This window comes from Muntiacus reevesi, chromosome 1 (genome assembly GCF_963930625.1).
Source record: "Muntiacus reevesi chromosome 1, mMunRee1.1, whole genome shotgun sequence".
Classification (NCBI taxonomy): Eukaryota; Metazoa; Chordata; class Mammalia; order Artiodactyla; family Cervidae; genus Muntiacus; species Muntiacus reevesi.
In genome coordinates this window covers 22,092,188-22,111,385 of record NC_089249.1, presented here as the reverse complement: position 1 = coordinate 22,111,385, position 19,198 = coordinate 22,092,188, and the positions used below count along the sequence as shown (strand labels likewise).

The window sequence follows — 19,198 nt, the reverse complement described above, 5'->3', positions numbered from 1 at the left end:
TACTCTCTCATGATTTCTGTTCAGTCTGTTTCAAGTGGCTCCATTGTTTTCTCCTATCTGTCTGCCTGGCAAATTTGTATTCATGCTTCAGTAACCAGATCCGATAGTATCGTTCCCTGAAGCTCTACTGCCTCCTCTGTTCCTAATGGCTTTTAAAGCACACCCACCACCACAGCACTAGTACTGTAACATTAATAATTTTTGGCCTATAATTTTTATCCTAAATGCTTGGGACACAATGGTTTCAAAACTTATTTTGTTTTGGAGATTAGGAAGGTATTATGATAAACATTATCAGGGATAACATCTAGTAACCAAACACATTAATAGATATGTAATGAATTATATGAATTAGGCACACTGAATGGGATCACTGAAGACCATAAGCAACTTAATGTCAATTTAGGTAAGATGTTGGTGCCAAATTGGACAATTTACAAAATAATTTTCAGTTTTTAGAGGTTTGGAAGTTTCATAATTGTGGATAAGGGATTGTGGATATGTGTTTATTTTGCTTCTCCATGTGTTCCCAGCCTAAAAATAAACTCAGTCCCTTTATTTACCTTTTTTGGTGTTTAGTGTATATCACACAGTCAAAAAATATTTATGGAGCTACTGAAAACATATTTTGGGAATTCTCTGAAAAGATATGCCTATGTACCTCAAGACATCTGGATAACTAAGAGTTGAGTGATATGAAAGAAATATGCAGAAATTCTTATACTAGGAAAATAGTATACTTATACTGTGAAACCATTTTGACCTGGGTTCAAATGTCAGCCCCACCACTGTGTGGCTTTGGGCAACTTGTTTAGACTTTAAGAATCTTAGTAAAATTGAGGAATTTATCTTTTTGTTTCATAGGAATGCTTGAGTTTTATATAAGGAAATGTATGTAAATTATTTAACATCATAGTTTCCAACAACTATGGGTAATAACAACATAGTAAAGGTAACAACGGATTGTTACTATTGTCAATTTTTTTTTGTTTAAACAAGAGTACCTAGAGGAAAGGAGGCATGGGTATGGAATGAGTATGGATTAAATGGTGATTCACAGATTAGTAAGAAGAGAAACATCTTCCAATGTTATTTGGTACTAAAAGGAGTGAATTTGTTTATATTAGAGACCAAAATTTCTAAGTAAAAATTATTTTTTCAAGAAGCTAATAAATAACATTCTATTTTCCTACCCAGTTGTACTCAGAGAAACTGTTCAAACAGGTAGCAATTATAATAAAAGTTAGCATAAGCTTGGTTAGTTAGTTCAGTCACTCAGTCGCGTCCGATTCTTTGCGACCCCATGAAGTGCAGCACGCCAGGCCTCCCATCACCAACTCCCAGAGTTTACCCAAACTCATGTCCATTGAGTCGGTGATGTCATCCAACCATCTCATTCTCTGTCGTCCCCTTCTCCTCCTGCCCTCAACCTTTCCCAGCATCAGGGTCTTTTCAAACAAGTCAGCTCTTTGCATGAGGTGGCCAGATTATTGGAGTTTCAGCTTCAACATCAATGAACACCCAGGACTGATCTCCCTGCAGTCCAAGGGACTCTCAAGAGTCTTCTCCAACACCACAGTTCAAAAGCATCAACTCTTCTTAGGTTTGTTAGAAACTAGACTTGCTAACATATCACCTTGAATTAATTAGACTTTCAGATACAGTCAGAAGCCTGGCTGGACAACCACAAGTATTCTCCATGAATACCTGACCCTATAAAATTTACTACATGAAGGAGTAGAGAGTATCCATCAATGAAGAGGGAAACAGGTAAGTCATGTCTTAGGGATAGGGTAAGCTAAGATTCCTTGATTATCTTATCTTGTAGCTTCTTCCAACCAAAAATGCAAAATGAGGGGAAAGGACTTTTCCCACAACAAGAAAAAGTGAAAGGAGTTTCATTAATTAGAATTTCTTTGAGAGAAATAAAGCTAAAATTATAAAACCAAGCTTATTGCATTATATATTTTTACATTGCTTATTATTGCAATTATGACAAATAAGAGTATTTAAAAAACAAAACCGAGAGTTTAATTCTTAGGTTTTTATCACATTTTTTTCAACAAAATTTGTTAAACAAGATAAAGGCTCTGACTATCAAAAGATTAAGAGTTTAAAAAAGATTAAGGGAGGATTTGCGAGAATTTGTAAAGTCATCAAAATGTTTAAAATTTTTTTTTAATGATTGTTTTTCAACATTTAACTATGGCATAAAGGATGTTATGAGTTTGGACTTAGTTCAAATTGCAATATGTAGTCCCGGAAGCATTTTTATGTCAAAGTATGAAATGATTAAATGTGCATTTCATAAATAACACTCTGGCTGGGGAGAAAACAAAAGTGGAGGCCAGATGAGAAGAGAAAAAATAGTTACAGATTATAGCAGTCATCCACACAAGAGATGATAGTGGTTCTGAACAAGGGCGGCTAGAATGAGGAAAAGAGCACATTTTAGAGGTATTTGGCAAGGCAAGGGGCTAGTGAGGAGTGTGAAGATTGAAGAACAAGAATGTGATTCACTGGGAGACAAACAGGATGATGAAGTAAGGAAGACCATGCTTCAGCTATGTTGGGTTTAGACTATATATTAATAATAATATTCAACAGGCAAGTAGAAATTTTGAGTAAGCCGTTGGTCATATATGACTGCAACTGAAGATAAAAATTGAAGGACTTCTTTAAACAGAAGAATCTGAATCCGTGACAAAGAAGGTAAAAGCTCCTCAACAAAATCCTGAAGACAGCAATAATTAAAGAAAGAAAGAGAAATTTAAAGAACAAAGAGCCTGCATATAAGACTGAGAAAGAGTAGAAGACTTATGAAAAAAATGAGGTCAAGGTGCTTTCATAGAGGTTTGGAGAATATAAAGTGTAAGTAGCATAAGAAGTTAAAATAAGTTCAACCGGGTGGAGAAGGAGGTGGGAGGGGGGATCAGGATGGGGAATACATGTAACTCCATGGCTGATTCATGTCAATGTATGACAAAACCCACTGCAATGCTGTGAAGTAATTAGCCTCCAACTAATAAAAATAAATGAAAAGAAAAAAAAGTTCAATCAAAACTAAGGTAGATAAGTAAACATTAACTTAAACAAGTAAGTCTGCAGTGAATTCAATGAGACTAGTGCAGCAGAGACTGTGTTAACCAGATGAATGCAGTTTAATGAATGGAGTGAAGATGGGAATTCTGTGAGTATAGATAGTTCATTCAAGATATTGTATTTAGGAAAGGAGGAAAGAATCACTCATGGAATTGATGTTTTTAATTAAAATGTGCAATATTTCAGCATGGTTTATAATTTATGGGGAAGTATTACTAGATAAGGGAGAAAGAAAATCAAACAGAGTGAATAATTATCTATAAAGTCACATAAAAGGTGACAATGGATGAAATCTGAAGCAAAGATGAAAGAACTCAATCACTTTTTCCTTTTCAAGAAAAAAAGGATAGATTCTGGAATCAAATTTTATAGGTATAGGCAGGTATTCAAGATAATTCTTGTTTATAATTTTCTCTCCAAATAGAAGTTAGAGTCAACTGCCAGTTATTTTGGGATATTGGAAAATAATTTGGAATATTTAAATCCCGTGGGAAAATTTTGATATGTGAACTTTAGAGAATAGGAGAAAATTGAATAGGAAAACATAGGACATCTGGTCAGAATTGAGGGTTCTTTTGCACCTGAAGACTAAGAGTGATACTAGCCTGCCTGGTTTTAACATCTTCTAAATATTCAGGTTCTTTGGTGTAGGAATAGAGAAGCAGACGAATTTATCCATGAATGAGCACCTTCTATCTTCCCAGAAGAATGTAATAAACCTCAAAGGAGAAAGTGATTGCAATGATTAAGTGATGTATCATAAGCATGATGCAATATTTATTGACAGGAAATTGAGCCAGAGGTAGAAAATTAAATGGAGTTTCTAAATGCAAAAGAAGAAAGCATAGGAGTTTTTGGTTGGGGTTTGGAATATTTGGATTTATAATTCTAAAATAGCCCTTTTAACATAATGACAAGTGTTTGGCCATGATCATGAAAGAAATGAAGTAAGGTGGAGAGGAGAGCACTGGAGGGAGATGCTTATGAATGGTTTTCCTTCTCCACACAGACTTTGAAGTTACCCATGGTATAATGAATAAACTTGATGAGTAGGATCTCTCTAGCTCAAAATTTCAAAGTCTCTGGATAATTAAAAATAATCCATTATATACCATTCATCCAATTATATCTTGGTAAGAATTAAAGTTAATGAAATTTCAAAAATTAAATTAGGCTCAAAGATAATCAGGTTTAATATTGCACAAACCCTGATTTTATTACATACATAGGCATAACTATTGCTTCTACCACTGTGTGTCTACTTATTCATCTGTCTGTCCGGCTGACTCTTCATCTCTGACTCATATGTAGCTATAAAGAAAGATCTTACTCTTTTATCTTGCCTTAATATCTCAAAATAAAGTCAGAGAGTTCTGGGGAAAAAAAAACCACTCTCATCAGAAAACATAATTAGCAAAAACATGCTAAGTCCTCATAAGCTTTTAATAAACCAGAATTTTGCTAATTTCTAACATCTGCTTGGTCTTAATTACTAGAAATTGTAAATACTGTTAGGACTAAGTACATATTATCCATGCAGATGGCTACAATGATGCAGAAAATTGTAAACCAATTGCTATTCTCTCAATTCCAATTACTACTTTTTTAAATTTAAAAATTCTAGTTCTTTAATTTCTCAAAATGTACAAATAGGTAACTTCTCAATTAATCAGAAATTATAATTTCTTGTAAATTGCAAATCTTTTGTTTCTTTGGTTGTCCTCATTGTCCACATAGTAAAAGCTATGGTTTTTCCAGTAGTCATGTGTGGATGTGACAGTTGGACCACAAAGAAGGCTGAGCGTCGAAGAATTGATGCTTTCGAACCGTGCTGGAGAAGACTCTTGAGAGTCTCTTGGATTGCAAGGAGAGCAAACCAGTAAATCCTAAAGGAAATCAGTCCTAAATAGTCATTGAAAGGACTGGTGCTGAAGCTGAAGCTCCAATACTTTGGCCACCTGATGTTAAGAACTGACTCACTGGAAAAGACCCTGATTCTGGGAAAGATTGAGGGCAAGATAAGAAGGTGGTAATAGAGGATGAGATGGTTAGATGGCATCACTGACTCAATGGACATGAGTTTGAGCAAAGTCAGGTACATCCTAAAGGACAGGCAAGTCTGGTGTGCTGCTGTTCATGGGGTTGCAAAGAGTTGGACAAGACTTAGTGACTAAGCAACAACAACAATATGGTATTATTATAATGCCACATAATTCTGATTTCTACAAGGGACCAAATTAATAGTAACAAACAAAATAGAAGTTTATTTCTTTCTCATTTAATTAATTGCTCCAGTATAAGCAAGTCAGGGTAAACACATCAGCTTAAGGTGTCTGGAATCCTGGTTTCTTCCATGTTTTTACTTTTCTATTCAAAGGTTTTTGCCTACTCCTTAATGTCCAAGATGGCAAGCTTACATGTCTATATTCCAGGCAGCTGAATGAAAAATAATAAGTGAGAAAGGAAGGTAATGGTGTGTCCTTTCACTTTAAGGGAAAAATCTAGAAGTAGTGCACATTACTAATGCTAATATTCCGACAATCATAACTTAGTCATGCGATTGTACCAACCTATAAGATATGCTAAAAAAGTTGTTCTTTTTAAAGTTTGGAGTCGGGTGGAGAGGGAGGTGGGAGGGGGGATCGGGATGGGGAATACGTGTAACTCTATGGCTGATTCATGTCAATGTATGACAAAACCCACTGAAATGTTGTGAAATAGCCTCCAACTAATAAAAAGAAAAAAGTAAAAAAAAAAAAAATAATAATGCTCCCACATACCAAACTAAAAGTAAACGATTCTAATGCTGTGTAATAGAAGGGGGAAATGAATATTAGGAAACAACTATCAGTCTCTTCCTCAACCATAAATCCAATACATAATCAACCAACCTATTACTGTTGCAACAATGCCTCTTAAAATTTCCATTTAATTGTTATTGACTTTCGCCTTTCTCTTGAATTTTAGTAAATGATAGAAACTTTATATCATTACCATATTTAATTGATTACAAAATGCATATTTTCAGACATTTCAGTTTTTGAAATCAGAATGTATTAGTATCAATGACCTGTTACAAGTGAAGTGAAGAAGTGAAGTGAAGTCACTTAGTCGTGTCCGACTCTGAGACCCCGTGGATTGTAGCCCACCAGGCTCCTCCATCCATGGGATTCTCCAGGCAAGAATACTGGAGTGGATTGCCATTTCCTTCTCCAGGGGATCTTCCCGACCCAGGAATCGAACCCAGGTCTCCCACATTGCAGGCAGACGCTTTAACCTCTGAGCCACCAGGGAAACTCTGTTACAAGTACTAGTAGTCATTAAGTAAGGGTGTCACAGTTTTCTCTGTGTTTATGCTAAAGCAATTACATCAGCATCAGAAGTCAAAGAATGAATCTAAATGGCTTGGAGGAAAGTGTTGAGGAAATAGAGAAATAACCTTCATAAGCCAAACTTTTGCTGGGTCAAATGAGTTTGGCAACATTGGCAGGATCAACATAACTGTATAGCTAGCTTTAGAGCGCAGCAACACTAGTATTTATCTCTCTTTTGAATTTCTTTGGGGCTTTCCAGGTGGTGTCAGTGGTAAAAAAAAAAAAAAAAAAAAACAAACCTGCCTGCCAATGCAGGAGACAAGAGCCACAGCTTCAATCCCTGGGTCAGGAAGATTCCCTGGAGAAGGGCACGGCAACCCACTCTAGTTTTCTTGCCTGGAGAATCCCATAGGTAGAGGGACCTGGCATACTACAATGGGACCGCTAAGAGACATGACTTAGCACAACAATGAATTCCTTTAAGGAAAAAAATGGATCATTACTACTCTTGACAGTGTTTTTGATGCCATAGAGTCCAATAATAAGTGGATAAATGAAAGTATCACAATTCAGAAGAATCAGACTCAGTACTTTACATTTTAAATTATTTTAATCTATTTGTCTTTTGTGTTTTCCTTTTTGTTATTGTTGTCTTGTTTCCCTTTTTATACTTGTACAAGAATGATATATGATTTTTAAAGTTTAGGTCTGTTCTAAAAGAAATTTTTCCATAGGTGTAAACTAAAAATTTAATGTGATGGAAAAGAACCAAGTCATAATTTAATTTTTATGGTCTTCTTTTTTTATTTTCTTGGTATAATATAAAATAATGGTGTGCCTTGTAATCAACAGCATCCTAAATTCAATGAAATGGTATTGTTAGGTAGGAAGTTAGACATGAGCCACAAGAGGTGGCCTAACTGAAAAGGATGCAAGCTGATCTCTAAATCCCATTCCAGACAGGCCCAGGAGAGCTCACAGATACGCTACAAAAATAACCCCAGATACTTTTCCAACTCCTGCACAAGTACCCTAGGCACACAATGAATACAAACTAACCACAGGGACTTCCTTAAGTGACCTTAGGCCCCTAGGAGTCCATTCAGTTCAGTTCAGTTCATCACATATTCATAAATATTCTAGACATACATACATCTGATTATAACAGACTGAATTATGGGAAAGACATGCACAATAGAGCCTGTTGTTATATAACTAGCAACTGTCTATCAAAACTCTCAGTCTGCACCCATCTAGATGAATATACAAAAGCCTTACTATGCATGTGACCAGATACCAACCCTTCCCTGATTGGCCCATTTGCATTTTGTACAGGGTAGAAGCAAGAGGAGGAGACAGGAAGTATAAAAAGGGAAAGCCTAGAGGGATCGTGGCCACTATTTCAGGGTTGGCTTGTCCCCACATCTCAGGAGTGTACTATCCCTTGTCTGTTGAATAAAAGACCTTTCTGCTTGAGCTATAATTGAGCTGTAACCTTACCTTTGTTTTGAATGCTTACTATGAAGAGACAGGGGCTGAGAAATCCTGCCTGCTTGAGCTGTAATTAGTCTGTCATTCCAAATCTTTGATATGAGGAGACAAAATTCAAGGAAGAGAAATAAGCCTGACTGACGGTATCAAGCATGGTATCAAATATCATTAAATTAGCCAAATTTACTTTTAAATTTTTACATATATTCATAATTGAGTAAATAATTCATAATGTATTATTATATATTAACTCTACCTTTATGTTAACTTGAAAAACTACACACATTTAATGGTATCAGTACATTTTAATGTTTGGCACAGTGGTTCTCACATAGTAAGACCTCAATAACTATTTGTTGAAAAAAAGCATAATGCTAAAACTATCTCTCACTTATATTAACCACTCATATTATAATATATTCAAAATGATAATAAATCACTTAATATTGTTTTGTTCATTATACCTATAAATGTGTGACTAATTAAATACAACTAAAGGAACAATGGATACTGAAGAGAAAACAACAGTCCTCATTGTTAAATTAAAATAATCTTGCAGTATGGACAAACTGATTTACAAGGTTTTAAAAGCTATCATGTTCTCTATTCAATAACAGAATATTTAACTGTAGATTATAACACTTTGGGACCCATCTGAATGGAACAAAGCTAATATCAGTTCCTTTTTCCCTCACCACTCCCTCTAGATGATTTTACCTTTTAGTTCTCAGGCCATCACAGCACAATTCCAGGAAAGAATTAATATATTTATTATATATATACATACATACATATATATATATATGTATGTATATATATATTGTTTTACTTTCTGACAGTCTACCTAAGCTATGTTAATGTCAGCTCTTACATCTTCAGTGGTCACTAGGATATTTAACATTGTGAGGAAAAAGAAAATAGCTCTATTTAGAAGTTCCCTTCAGGAATTCTGTTCCTAAACTTGAACAGTATTGGGTATTACACAACAGAGGAAATTGATGCTGTTCCGGTGTCCTTTAGCACCATGGATGGCCCCAGGATCTCTTTTTTTAGAATATTGCAGTGGTTTTTGCCATAGATTGACATGAATCAGTCATGGATTTATATGTATTCCCCATCCCGATCCCCCCTCCCACCTCCCTCTCCACCCGATTCCTCTGGGTCTTCCCAATACACCAGGCCTGAGCACTTCTCTCATGCATCCAACCTGGGCTGGTGATCTGTTTCACCCTAGATAATATACATGTTTCAATGCTGTTGTCTCGAAACATCCCACCCTCGCCTTCTCCCACAGAGTCCAAATGTCTGTTCTGTACACCTGTATCTCTTTTTCTGTTTTGCATATAGGGTTATTGTTACCATCTTTCTAAATTCCATATATATGTGTTAGCATACTGTATTGGTCTTTATCTTTCTGGCTTACTTCACTCTGTATAATGGGCTCCAGTTTCATCCATCTCATTAGAACTGATTCAAATGAATTCTTTTTAATGGCTGAGTAATATTCCATGGTGTATATGTACCACAGCTTCCTTATCCATTCGTCTGCTGATGGGCATCTAGGTTGCTTCCATGTCCTGGCTATTATAAACAGTACTGCGATGAACATTGGGGTGCACGTGTCTCTTTCAGATCTGGTTTCCTTGGTGTGTATGCCCAGAAGTGGGATTGCTGGGTCATATGGCAGTTCTATTTCCAGTTTTTTAAGAAATCTCCACACTGTTTTCCATAGCGGCTGTACTAGTTTGCATTCCCACCAAACAGTGTAAGAGGGTTCCCTTTTCTCCACACCCTCTACAGCATTTATTGCTTGTAGACTTTTGGATAGCAGCCATTCTGATTGGTGTGTGATGGTACCTCATTGTAGCTTTGATTTGCGTTTCTCTGATCATGAGTGATGTTAAGCATCTTTTCATGGGTTTGTTAGCCATCTGTATGTCTTCTTTGGAGAAATATCTGTTTAGTTCTCTGGCCCATTTTTTGATTGGGTCATTTATTTCTCTGAAATTGAGCTGCAGGAGTTGCTTGTATATTTTTGAGATTAATCCTTTGTCTGTTGCTTCATTTGCTGTTATTTTCTCCCAATCTGAGGGCTGTCTTTTCACCTTGCTAACAGTTTCCTTTGTTGTGCAAAAGCTTTTAAGTTTAATTAGGTCCCATTTGTTTATTTTTGCTTTTATGTCCAATATTCTGGGAGGTGGGTCATAGAGGATCCCCAGGATCTCTTTTTATGCCTACTTTTTGTTGAGCCTAGGACAGGATCTAAAGAGCCCAGCATTGTTATCCTAGCCACATCATTAATTAGTTGTGATTGAGGGGAAGTTGCTAACTTTTTCTGCCTTAGTTTTCACAACTGCAAAATGATGATTTCTAGTTCTTACTGGAATGAATAAGAACAGTTTGAATAATAATATGATTATTTTTCCCATGCTACTTTTTACATAAGCAAATGAACAGGTTTTCCTTTTACTATTGTGAATGGGTATATTAAACAGATATTCCCACTTTTCTAGAACTTTAATAAATTCAATACATTTATTGTGTAACACATAAGTTGAGCCAGGGAGTCATAGTTCTACCTGAATACACTCAGGAAGTGAATGGACATCCAAAGTTCAGTTACTTTTGAGTATGTTGCTTATCATATTCTAGGTTTTAAATGCCTAAGTGCTCTAATTTTTGATATGATCATAAAACTTAATAAGTGGTATATTACCTACATAGAATACTATATTGGACACCAAAGACACAAAGATACAAAAATATACAACTTAGTTTCAGAAGTTCAAAATTGAAGTTCAAAAATGACTTATATACAAAGTACATCATGTGAAATGCCAGGCTGGATGAACCAGAAAGTGGAATCAAGATTGCTGGGAGAAATATCAATAACCTCAGATATGCTGATGACACCACCCTTATGGCAGAAAGTGAAGAGGAACTAAAGAACCTCTTGATGAAAGTGAAAGAGGAGAGTTAAAAAGCTGGCTTAAAACTCAACATTTAAAGAACTAAGATCATGGCATCCAGTCCCATCACTTCATGGCAAATAGATGGGGAAACAACAGAAACAGTGAGAAATCTTATTTTGGGGAGCTCCAAAATCACTGCAGACGGTGACTGCAGCCATGAAATTAAGAGACACTTGCTCCTTGGAAGAAACACTATGACAAACCTAGACAGAGTATTACAAAGCAGAGACATTGCTCTGCCGATGAAGGCCCCTATAATCAAAGCTATGGTTTGATTTTTTCCAGTAGTCATGTATGGATGTAAGAGTTGGACCATAAAGAAAGCTGAGCACCAAAGAATTGATGCTTTTGAACTGTGCTGTTGGGACAGACTCTTGAGAATCCCTTGGACTGCAAAGACAGCAAACCAGTTAACACAAAAGAAATCAGTCCTGAATATTCATTGGAAGGACTGATGCTGAAGCTGAAGCTCCAATAATTTGGCCACCTGATATGAAGAACTGACTCATTGCAAAAGACCCTGATGCTGGAAAAGTTTGAAGGCAGGGGAGAAGGGGACAACAGAGGATGAGATAATCGGATGGCATCACCAACTGGCTGGACATGAGTTTGAGCAAACTCCAGGATTTGGTGATGGACAGAGAAGACGGCATGCTGCAGTCCACGGGGACACAAAGAGTTGGAGTCACGACTGAGTGACTGAACTGAACTGACTGAGTTTCAGAAGGGATTGGGAGATGATTAAATAGCACCCACTGTTATACAGCTAAGGATATTGAGGCTTCTTGAGGATAAATTCATTAATTCAATTATTCATTCTCTCAGTAACCAATAAATATTTGTTGAAACTCTTAACAAGCCACAGTTTTTTTCTAGGCACTGAGGATAAAACAATAAACAAGCCACTGTCCCCAAAGTGTTTACAGCCTACTGAAGTAATGTCATTAACAGAATAAAAGGTAGATCAGGAAAAACATAATTATATTTTCAAAATATAGATTATTGAAATTGACTTTGTAAAGTCCATTAAACATTTATGATAATGTTCATTTTCTGACACTGTTTTGTACAAAAACAATTTGTAAATGAATGCAGACGTATTCCCAATAATGACAATTTTCCCCCATAAAACAAGATTACAATGATGACTAAGTTTTAAAGAAAATCTGATTTGGATGAAATGGACAGCTATATACTCAATATATTAAATTGCTCTTGAAAGAATCAGGTTTCAGAAATTCACAGCTCATATAGAGAGGAAACACAGATCTTAATTTGTCTCAAAGTGGAAAAAAGTTTAAGGCAAAATATAAATCATGCCAATACTGCTGAAATATTGATATCTCACAGTGAAGAGTACTGGATGTTTGCTGATACCTGCTTGGCCTTTGAAGCCAAGGCAGTCATCCATTTGCCTAGAAGCAACTGAGAGCAAGCACAATATGTACTGAAGATCATGTAACTATGAAACTAGAAATAGTAGAAGCTGGTCATTCTTCAGTGGAGTATCAACATCGGGAAGGAAAAAACCCTCAGGTGCAGCCTTCTTCAACTGTGCCTACAGGTCTGAATTCACTGTGGTTCAGTTACTTTTTGAAACTTAACATGCCTACTATGTTTCTAAACTGTAATTCTTTATACAATCATTAAAATGTGTAAAACTCATTACTACTAGTGATATAAAATAAATTAATTGGGTAATCATTTGCTTTCTATCTGTAGAGAAAACCTACAAAGCTCTTTTACTCATTTTAAGCTATTATGACAGACTTAAAATGCCTTATTCTCAGAGGAAATCATGTTATTTTAATTTTTTTACTTAGCCATTGCCATTTTTATTAGTCAAGTAACTTCAATGAAAGTGTTCACCATATAAATACCTACTATTCCCACATCTTAAGAAAATGAAGAACACATATATAAATTTAGAAGAATTTGCTTACATTTTTATTTTAGAATTTTAGTACTAAATTAGAAGTGTAAAATGTAAATTTAAAACATTGAGGAATTAAATATTTGTATAAAATTTTTAAATTATGGTTAGGTCTGCACAGTTGTGATGTGACTATGAGCTTAAGGGGCTTTGATTAGCTGCACTTATGAGGTCTGCTTCTCAAGTAATGAAATTTCCTAAAATCTCACAAGCATTTGGATAGGGAGCAGCAATTAAAGACCAGAAATGAACTCAAATCCAGTTCAAAAACTATTATGTATATTCAGTCACGGTATATATGATAAATTACATTTAAGGCAATAGGCCAATATACTGTTTTATATTTTCTCTAAGTATTAGAGTATTAAGTTCTATTTTACATTAATGAATTTAGTGGGTGACCTATCTATTTTGGAGGGGGAGAATCAGTGGTAAAAAGACTGAAAAAATCTTATTTTCTAAAAAACTGCACACAATGAACTTTCTAGTGTACTAATAATGTTGACATCAATAATGTCTCTGAAAAAACTTTGTCAAAAGAGTAAATTAACCAGTATTGCCATCTGCAGTTAAGTTACTGTAAAGTTTGCTAAAATATAGAATCTGTCAACTTGACTGCTTGATTCTCAAGTCAATAACATTATCACTACTTCTGCTGCTGCTAGAGCAGTAAATGGTAAAGAGAATGGTGAAGCCTGTTCTTTATTGGTGCTTAAAAAAAAACAGTAGAAGAATATTTTATTTCTATATGTGATTCATGACTTCTTTAAGGTAGAGTAACTTTAGGCTTACAATCAGTCTTCTGTATCCATGTTTCATATCCATGCAATCAACCTGCCACAGGTTGAAAGTATTCTAAAAAATTAAGGAAGTTTAAAGAAACCAAAATTTGGATTGTCAAACAGGCAACTATCTACATTGCCTTTGTATGGGTCTTCCTTGGTGACTCAAATGGAAGAAAATCTGCCTGCAATGCTGGAGACCCAGGTTCAATCCCTGGGTCAGGAAGATCCTCTGGAGAAGGCAATGGTAACCCACTTCAGTAATCTTGCCTGAGAAAACCTATAGACAGAGGAGCCTAGAGGGCTACAGTCCATGGGATCGCAAAGAGTCAGACATGGCTGAGCACCAAATGAATGAGTGGCATATCATTTACCTTGATTTAGGTAGCTGTTGTTCAGTCACTCAATCATTTCTCATTCTTTGTGACCCCATGGACTGCACACGTCAGGCTTCCCTGTCCTTTACCATCTCCCGGAGCTTGCTCAAACTCAGGTCCATTGAGTCAGTGATGCTATCCAACCATCTCATCCTCTGTTGTTCTCTTCTCCTCCTGTCTTCTATCTTTCCCAGCATCAGGGTCTTTTCCAATGAGTCAACTCTTCACATCAGGTGGCCAAAGTATTGAAGCTTCAGCTTCAGCATCAATCCTTCCAAAGAATATTCAGGATTGATTCCCTTTAGGATAGACTGATTTGTTCTCCTTGCAGTCCAAAGGATGCTCAAGAGTCTTCTCCAACACCACAGTTTATTTTTTTTTTCCCCACTTATTATTATTAGTTGGAGGCTAATTACTTTACAATATTGTAGTGGTTTTTATCATACATTGACATGAAGCAACCCAGATGACCTTCAGCAGACGAATGGATAAGGAAGCTGTGGTACATATACACCATGGAATATTACTCAGCCATTAAAAAACATTCATTTGAATCAGTTCTAATGAGATGGATGAAACTGGAGCCCATTATACAGAGTGAAGTAAGCCAGAAAGATAAAGACCAATACAGTATACTAAAACACCACAATTTAAAAGCATCAGCTCTTCAGCAATCAGCCTTTATGGTCCAACTCTCACGTCCATGTGTGAGGGCTTCCCTGATAGCTCAGTTGGTAAAGAATCTGCCTGCAATGCAGGACACCTCAGTTCGATCCCTGGGTTCAGAAGATCTGCTGGAGAAGGGATAGGCTACCCACTCCAGAATTATTGGGCTTCCCTTGTGGTTCCAGTTTGATTCCTGGGTTGGGAAGGTCTGCTGAAGAAGGGATAGGCTACCCTCTCCAGAATTCTTGGGCTTCTCTTGTGGCTCAGCTGGTAAAGAATCCACCCACAATGTGGAAGACCTGGGTTCGATCCCTGGGTTAAGATCCCCTGAAGAAGGGAAAGGTTACCCACTTCAGTATTCTGGCCTGGAAAATTTCATGGACCACAGTCCATGGGGTCGCAAAGAGTTAGACATGACTGAGCGACTTTCACGTACTAGAAAAACCATAGCTTTGATTATATGGACCTTTGTCAGCAGAGTAATGTCTCTGTGTTTTAATACTCTGTCTAGGTTTGTCATAGCTTTTCTTCCAAGGAACAAGCATCTTATAATTTCATGTCTGCAGTCACCATCTGCAGTGATTTTGGAGCCCAAGAAAATAAAGTCTTTCACTATTTCCACACCTATATGCCATGAAGTGGGCTTCCCTGGTGGCTCAGCTGATAAAGAATCCCCCTCCAATGTAGGAGACCCAGGTTCAATCCCTGGGTTGGGAAGATCCCCTGGAGAAGGAAAAGGCTACCCACTCCAGTATTCTGGCCTGGAGAATTACATGGACTGTAGAGTCCATGGGATTGCAAACAGTCAGACACGACTGAGTGACTTTCATTTCATTTTTTCATGCCATGAGGTGATGGGACCAGATGCTATGATCTTAGTTTTTTGAATGTTGAATTTTAAGTCAGATTTTTCACTCTCCTCTTTCACCTTCATCAAGAGGTACTTCTAATACCTTGATGAAGGTATGAATACCTCTTCATCAAGAAGATGAGAGGTATTAGAAGTACCTCTTGATGATTTAGGTATTATAAGTAATCTAGTGATTATTTAAAATAAATGGGAGGAAGTGCTGTAGCAAATACTACAGCACTTTATGTAAGGAACTTGAGCATCATAAATCTTGGTATCTGTGGGGACTTCTGGATTCAATCCCCCAAGGAGACCAAGAGAGCCCTGTACCTGAACTTCTCTCCCCCTACCCCTGCATGAAGGAATTTAAAAACATGCACAGTCTGGAAGCTTGCAATTGTTGTTGCAACCTTAGAATAACCGGCACCATCTGAGCAGGGCTGAAAGTAAAAAACTACCATTCTACTCAGTGTCCATGTCCTCTTACCATAACGTGTTTCTCATTAAACAAACAGTGAGTAGAGAATCACCTACTAGAACAAGTGCATAAGAAAATCTACTATAAAGAACAAGGTGAGGCTGAGTAGCTAATTAATATAGTTAAAGACTTGATAATTAATCTTTGATATATTTCATAGATATCTATTAGTAATAGGAGCTTATTTGCAGATTATTTTACTCTTAATTGTTGCATGGATTTATAAATGGAAAGTGTAAAACAAGCTTCTGCATCTTTATATCTCATACACAACCTAGTAAGGTGTCTTTTTTAGTGGTAACCATTCAATAAATATTCATATATTAAATTGAATACCCAATGTGAATAGTACATACTTTCACTTAAGGGCAGAAAAATACCCATGAAATTGTTTGAGATTTTGTTTTGCTCCATTTTTGTTCCCAGGAACAAATCCGAAAGGAATTAGGATTACAATTACTTCCTGTAATGCTTAGAACAAGTTCAGAATTCTCTCCACAATTCACATGCTGTGTTTTACCTTAAGCTGTGCTGAGCTAGGCTGCTTCAGTTATGTCCGACTCTTTGGGACCTAAGGACTGTAGCCCACCAGGGTCCTCTGTCCATGGGATTCTCTAGGCAAGAATACTGGAGTGGGTTGCTGTGCCCTCCTCCAGGGAATCTTCCTGACCCAGGAATCAAACCCATATCTCCAGCATTTCTTGCACTGTAGACAGGTTCCCTACCCACTGAGGCACCTGGGAAGCCCACCTGAAGGCCATAATTGTGTATTTATAAAGATTTAAAAGCTAGTATTTGGTGTCCAGTCTTCAGATTTTCCTTATTACCAGCCAATCTGAGGCCCAGAAAACCACTATTTGTTGTATGATCACAAGGGGTGGGGATGGGGGGGTGGAGTGGAAATCAGTAGTTTTATCCACAGCATCAACTATTAAATGGCCAAAGTTCAGATCTTTTAAATACTCTCATTTCTTTCACTGCACTTCCATCTCCGAGTCTTATCTTTAGCATGTGTATCATCAATTTCAGAGCAACTTATCCAATTACCACAGAAGACTTTAAGTTCAAACTATTTTGAGTGTTTACTTCATGCTGAGCAACTATACACAAGACAAGCAAATATGCAATATTCAGCCAGTGCTTTAACTAGTAGTTGAATTTCACACACTCCTAGGAATGGAACACCTGCTGAACATATGGAGAAGACTCTGCTGTGTTTATTAAAATTCACAAAATGTCCATGTTTCCAGCATATGTACAGCAGCAGTTATATATCATTGCTTTCCAGGGCTCAAGTAGCAACATCTCCTCAGGTTGTGCCAAGGGCAGACAGAAGCCTCTCTTGGTTCCTGTTACCATGATCAGAGAATTTTTAAAAGTACAAATATTCCACTTAAATAACGGTACTGTAAAGGTTAAAACACATTTGTTCCCCACCTCCATCCTTTCTCTCTTTGTCTTTGGTGGTAGTGGATAGGGAGCCCACTAACTGTGCCTTCCTTGTCTCCTTCCCAGCATGCAGGGTTCTGCACTGTTGCTGCTCCACGCTGAGCTAAGGTCCAGCTCTCATCTGTTGCCCTGACTACCCTCAACCCACGAGGACCCGCCAGAAGACTAAAATGACAGGATAGTAAAAGGAAAGAAACAAACCCTACAGAAGGAATGACAACCTTCCAGCCCGATAACGAAAATCCCCCAAACCTGTGTTCATTTCCCAAAACTATGTGGACTCTCTCCCATGGCACTCTTAAAACTACTCGGCCCGCAACTCCAGGAATCCAACTAGACCCCATCAGTGGCACAATAGGCTACACAAACTAATCACAGCGCAGGTGGTTACAAATCCTTTCCCCCCAAGCATCACCCCTGAGTGGCTCTGCTATGCTCCACATCTCTTTTGCAAAAAATCTATTACCTGAGACTTTTTTCCACCTTCAGATTTCTAAAGATCCGTGTGCTTCCTCTATCCCATCCCGTTTTTTTCCCCCAAGTTTGTTGATGGGGCAGAGAGGACGCCTGTATTAAGGGCTGTATGAACACCTGTGTAGAAAGGATTTATAAACCTTTCCTTCTTCCACTTAAATCTGTCTTCTAAGCCTTACTTGTTGCCTCGAAAAATGGGGTTGATCATCCCCGCTGTTGGCTCAACGTTGTCAAGAAGCCCTAGAATTTCATATATATTAAAGGGTTTTGCACACTGTCAAATGCAAACATGACACTGGTTGCGTGTTACCCCTATTGGGCTCCTTTCTGTTCTCGGGGACCAACGCAGCCCCAGTTCCAAGGCATTTGTTTTGCTTGGTTTTGTTTTTGCATCTAAGTACGGATTCTTCGACCTGGCCCCTTCCCCAAGCCGCGACCCGCCACCTGCGGGACAAAAGCGAGGGCAGCCAGAGTCCCGGTGGCAAATGGCCCCCGCGGGCAGCGCTCGGCTAACGGTCTGGACGCCGCGGCCCGCGCTCGCCTCTCCTCCCTGGGAGCGAGATGGGAGGCGTGGGAGAGCTCAGAGAAAGAGGGTACAGGAGCCTCGGAGCGAGAAACGGCGGCGGCGGGTGCGAAGCGGACCAGAGAAGTGGAAGAAGCCAGACAGATGGAGGCAAAAAGACAAAACCCGAACAGTCCACACTGGAAGTCGCCAGGAGCTAACCAAAGGAGAGAGATAAGATAGGAAGGCTAGGCTTCCTAAAGAAGCCCCCGCGCCTCGCGGAAGGCGCAGGACTCAGGAGCTGCCGAGAGCGCGAGCTCCCAGGATTGCGAGGTCGCAAGCGGAGCCCTCCCCAGTTACCTGTGTTACTTCCGCCTTGGCTGCCCCCGTCCGGGGGGAAGATGCTGGAGCATTTCTCCCACTCCACCTGGCCCGCGAAGCAAAGCTCCGTGACGATATGCAGTGCCTTTTGGCACAGGCTGCTCACTCCGTCCTCCTTATGGAAACTCATCGTTTGGCCTCGTTTCTCCCAGATAGCCGTTCGTTCCCCTTCCAGTTACCTCTGTGCTGACCCCTCTAGCGCCCTAAGCCATATCCCGCCTTCGGAGACTTTGGCCCAGGAGCGCGCAGCTAAGAGGCGGCAACTCTTAGGAGCCCCAAGTTGGCCCCATGGCGGGAGCAGAGGGCTCCAGAAAAGGTGGAGAGGCTGGGGCGGGAATTAGAGCTAGGCGGATGCGGCAGCGAGGTTTTTGCTAACTCTCACGCCGCGCGAACGAGCCCAAGCAAGCCAGAGAGACCTGCATGGAGA

The 19,198-nt window shown here is 38.4% G+C and overlaps 1 protein-coding gene across 1 annotated transcript in view; it reads right to left on the bottom strand.

Moving 5' to 3' along the window:
• SYT10 (synaptotagmin 10) overlaps window positions 1–18,901 on the bottom strand; it is a 103,137-nt gene extending 84,236 nt beyond the window's left edge. Inside the window, exon 1 of the mRNA XM_065939601.1 lies at window positions 18,751–18,901. Within this exon, the coding sequence (XP_065795673.1) occupies window positions 18,751–18,901 (151 nt within the window). The remainder of the gene's footprint in view (window positions 1–18,750) is intronic.
• Between the last annotated feature and the right edge of the window lie 297 nt (window positions 18,902–19,198).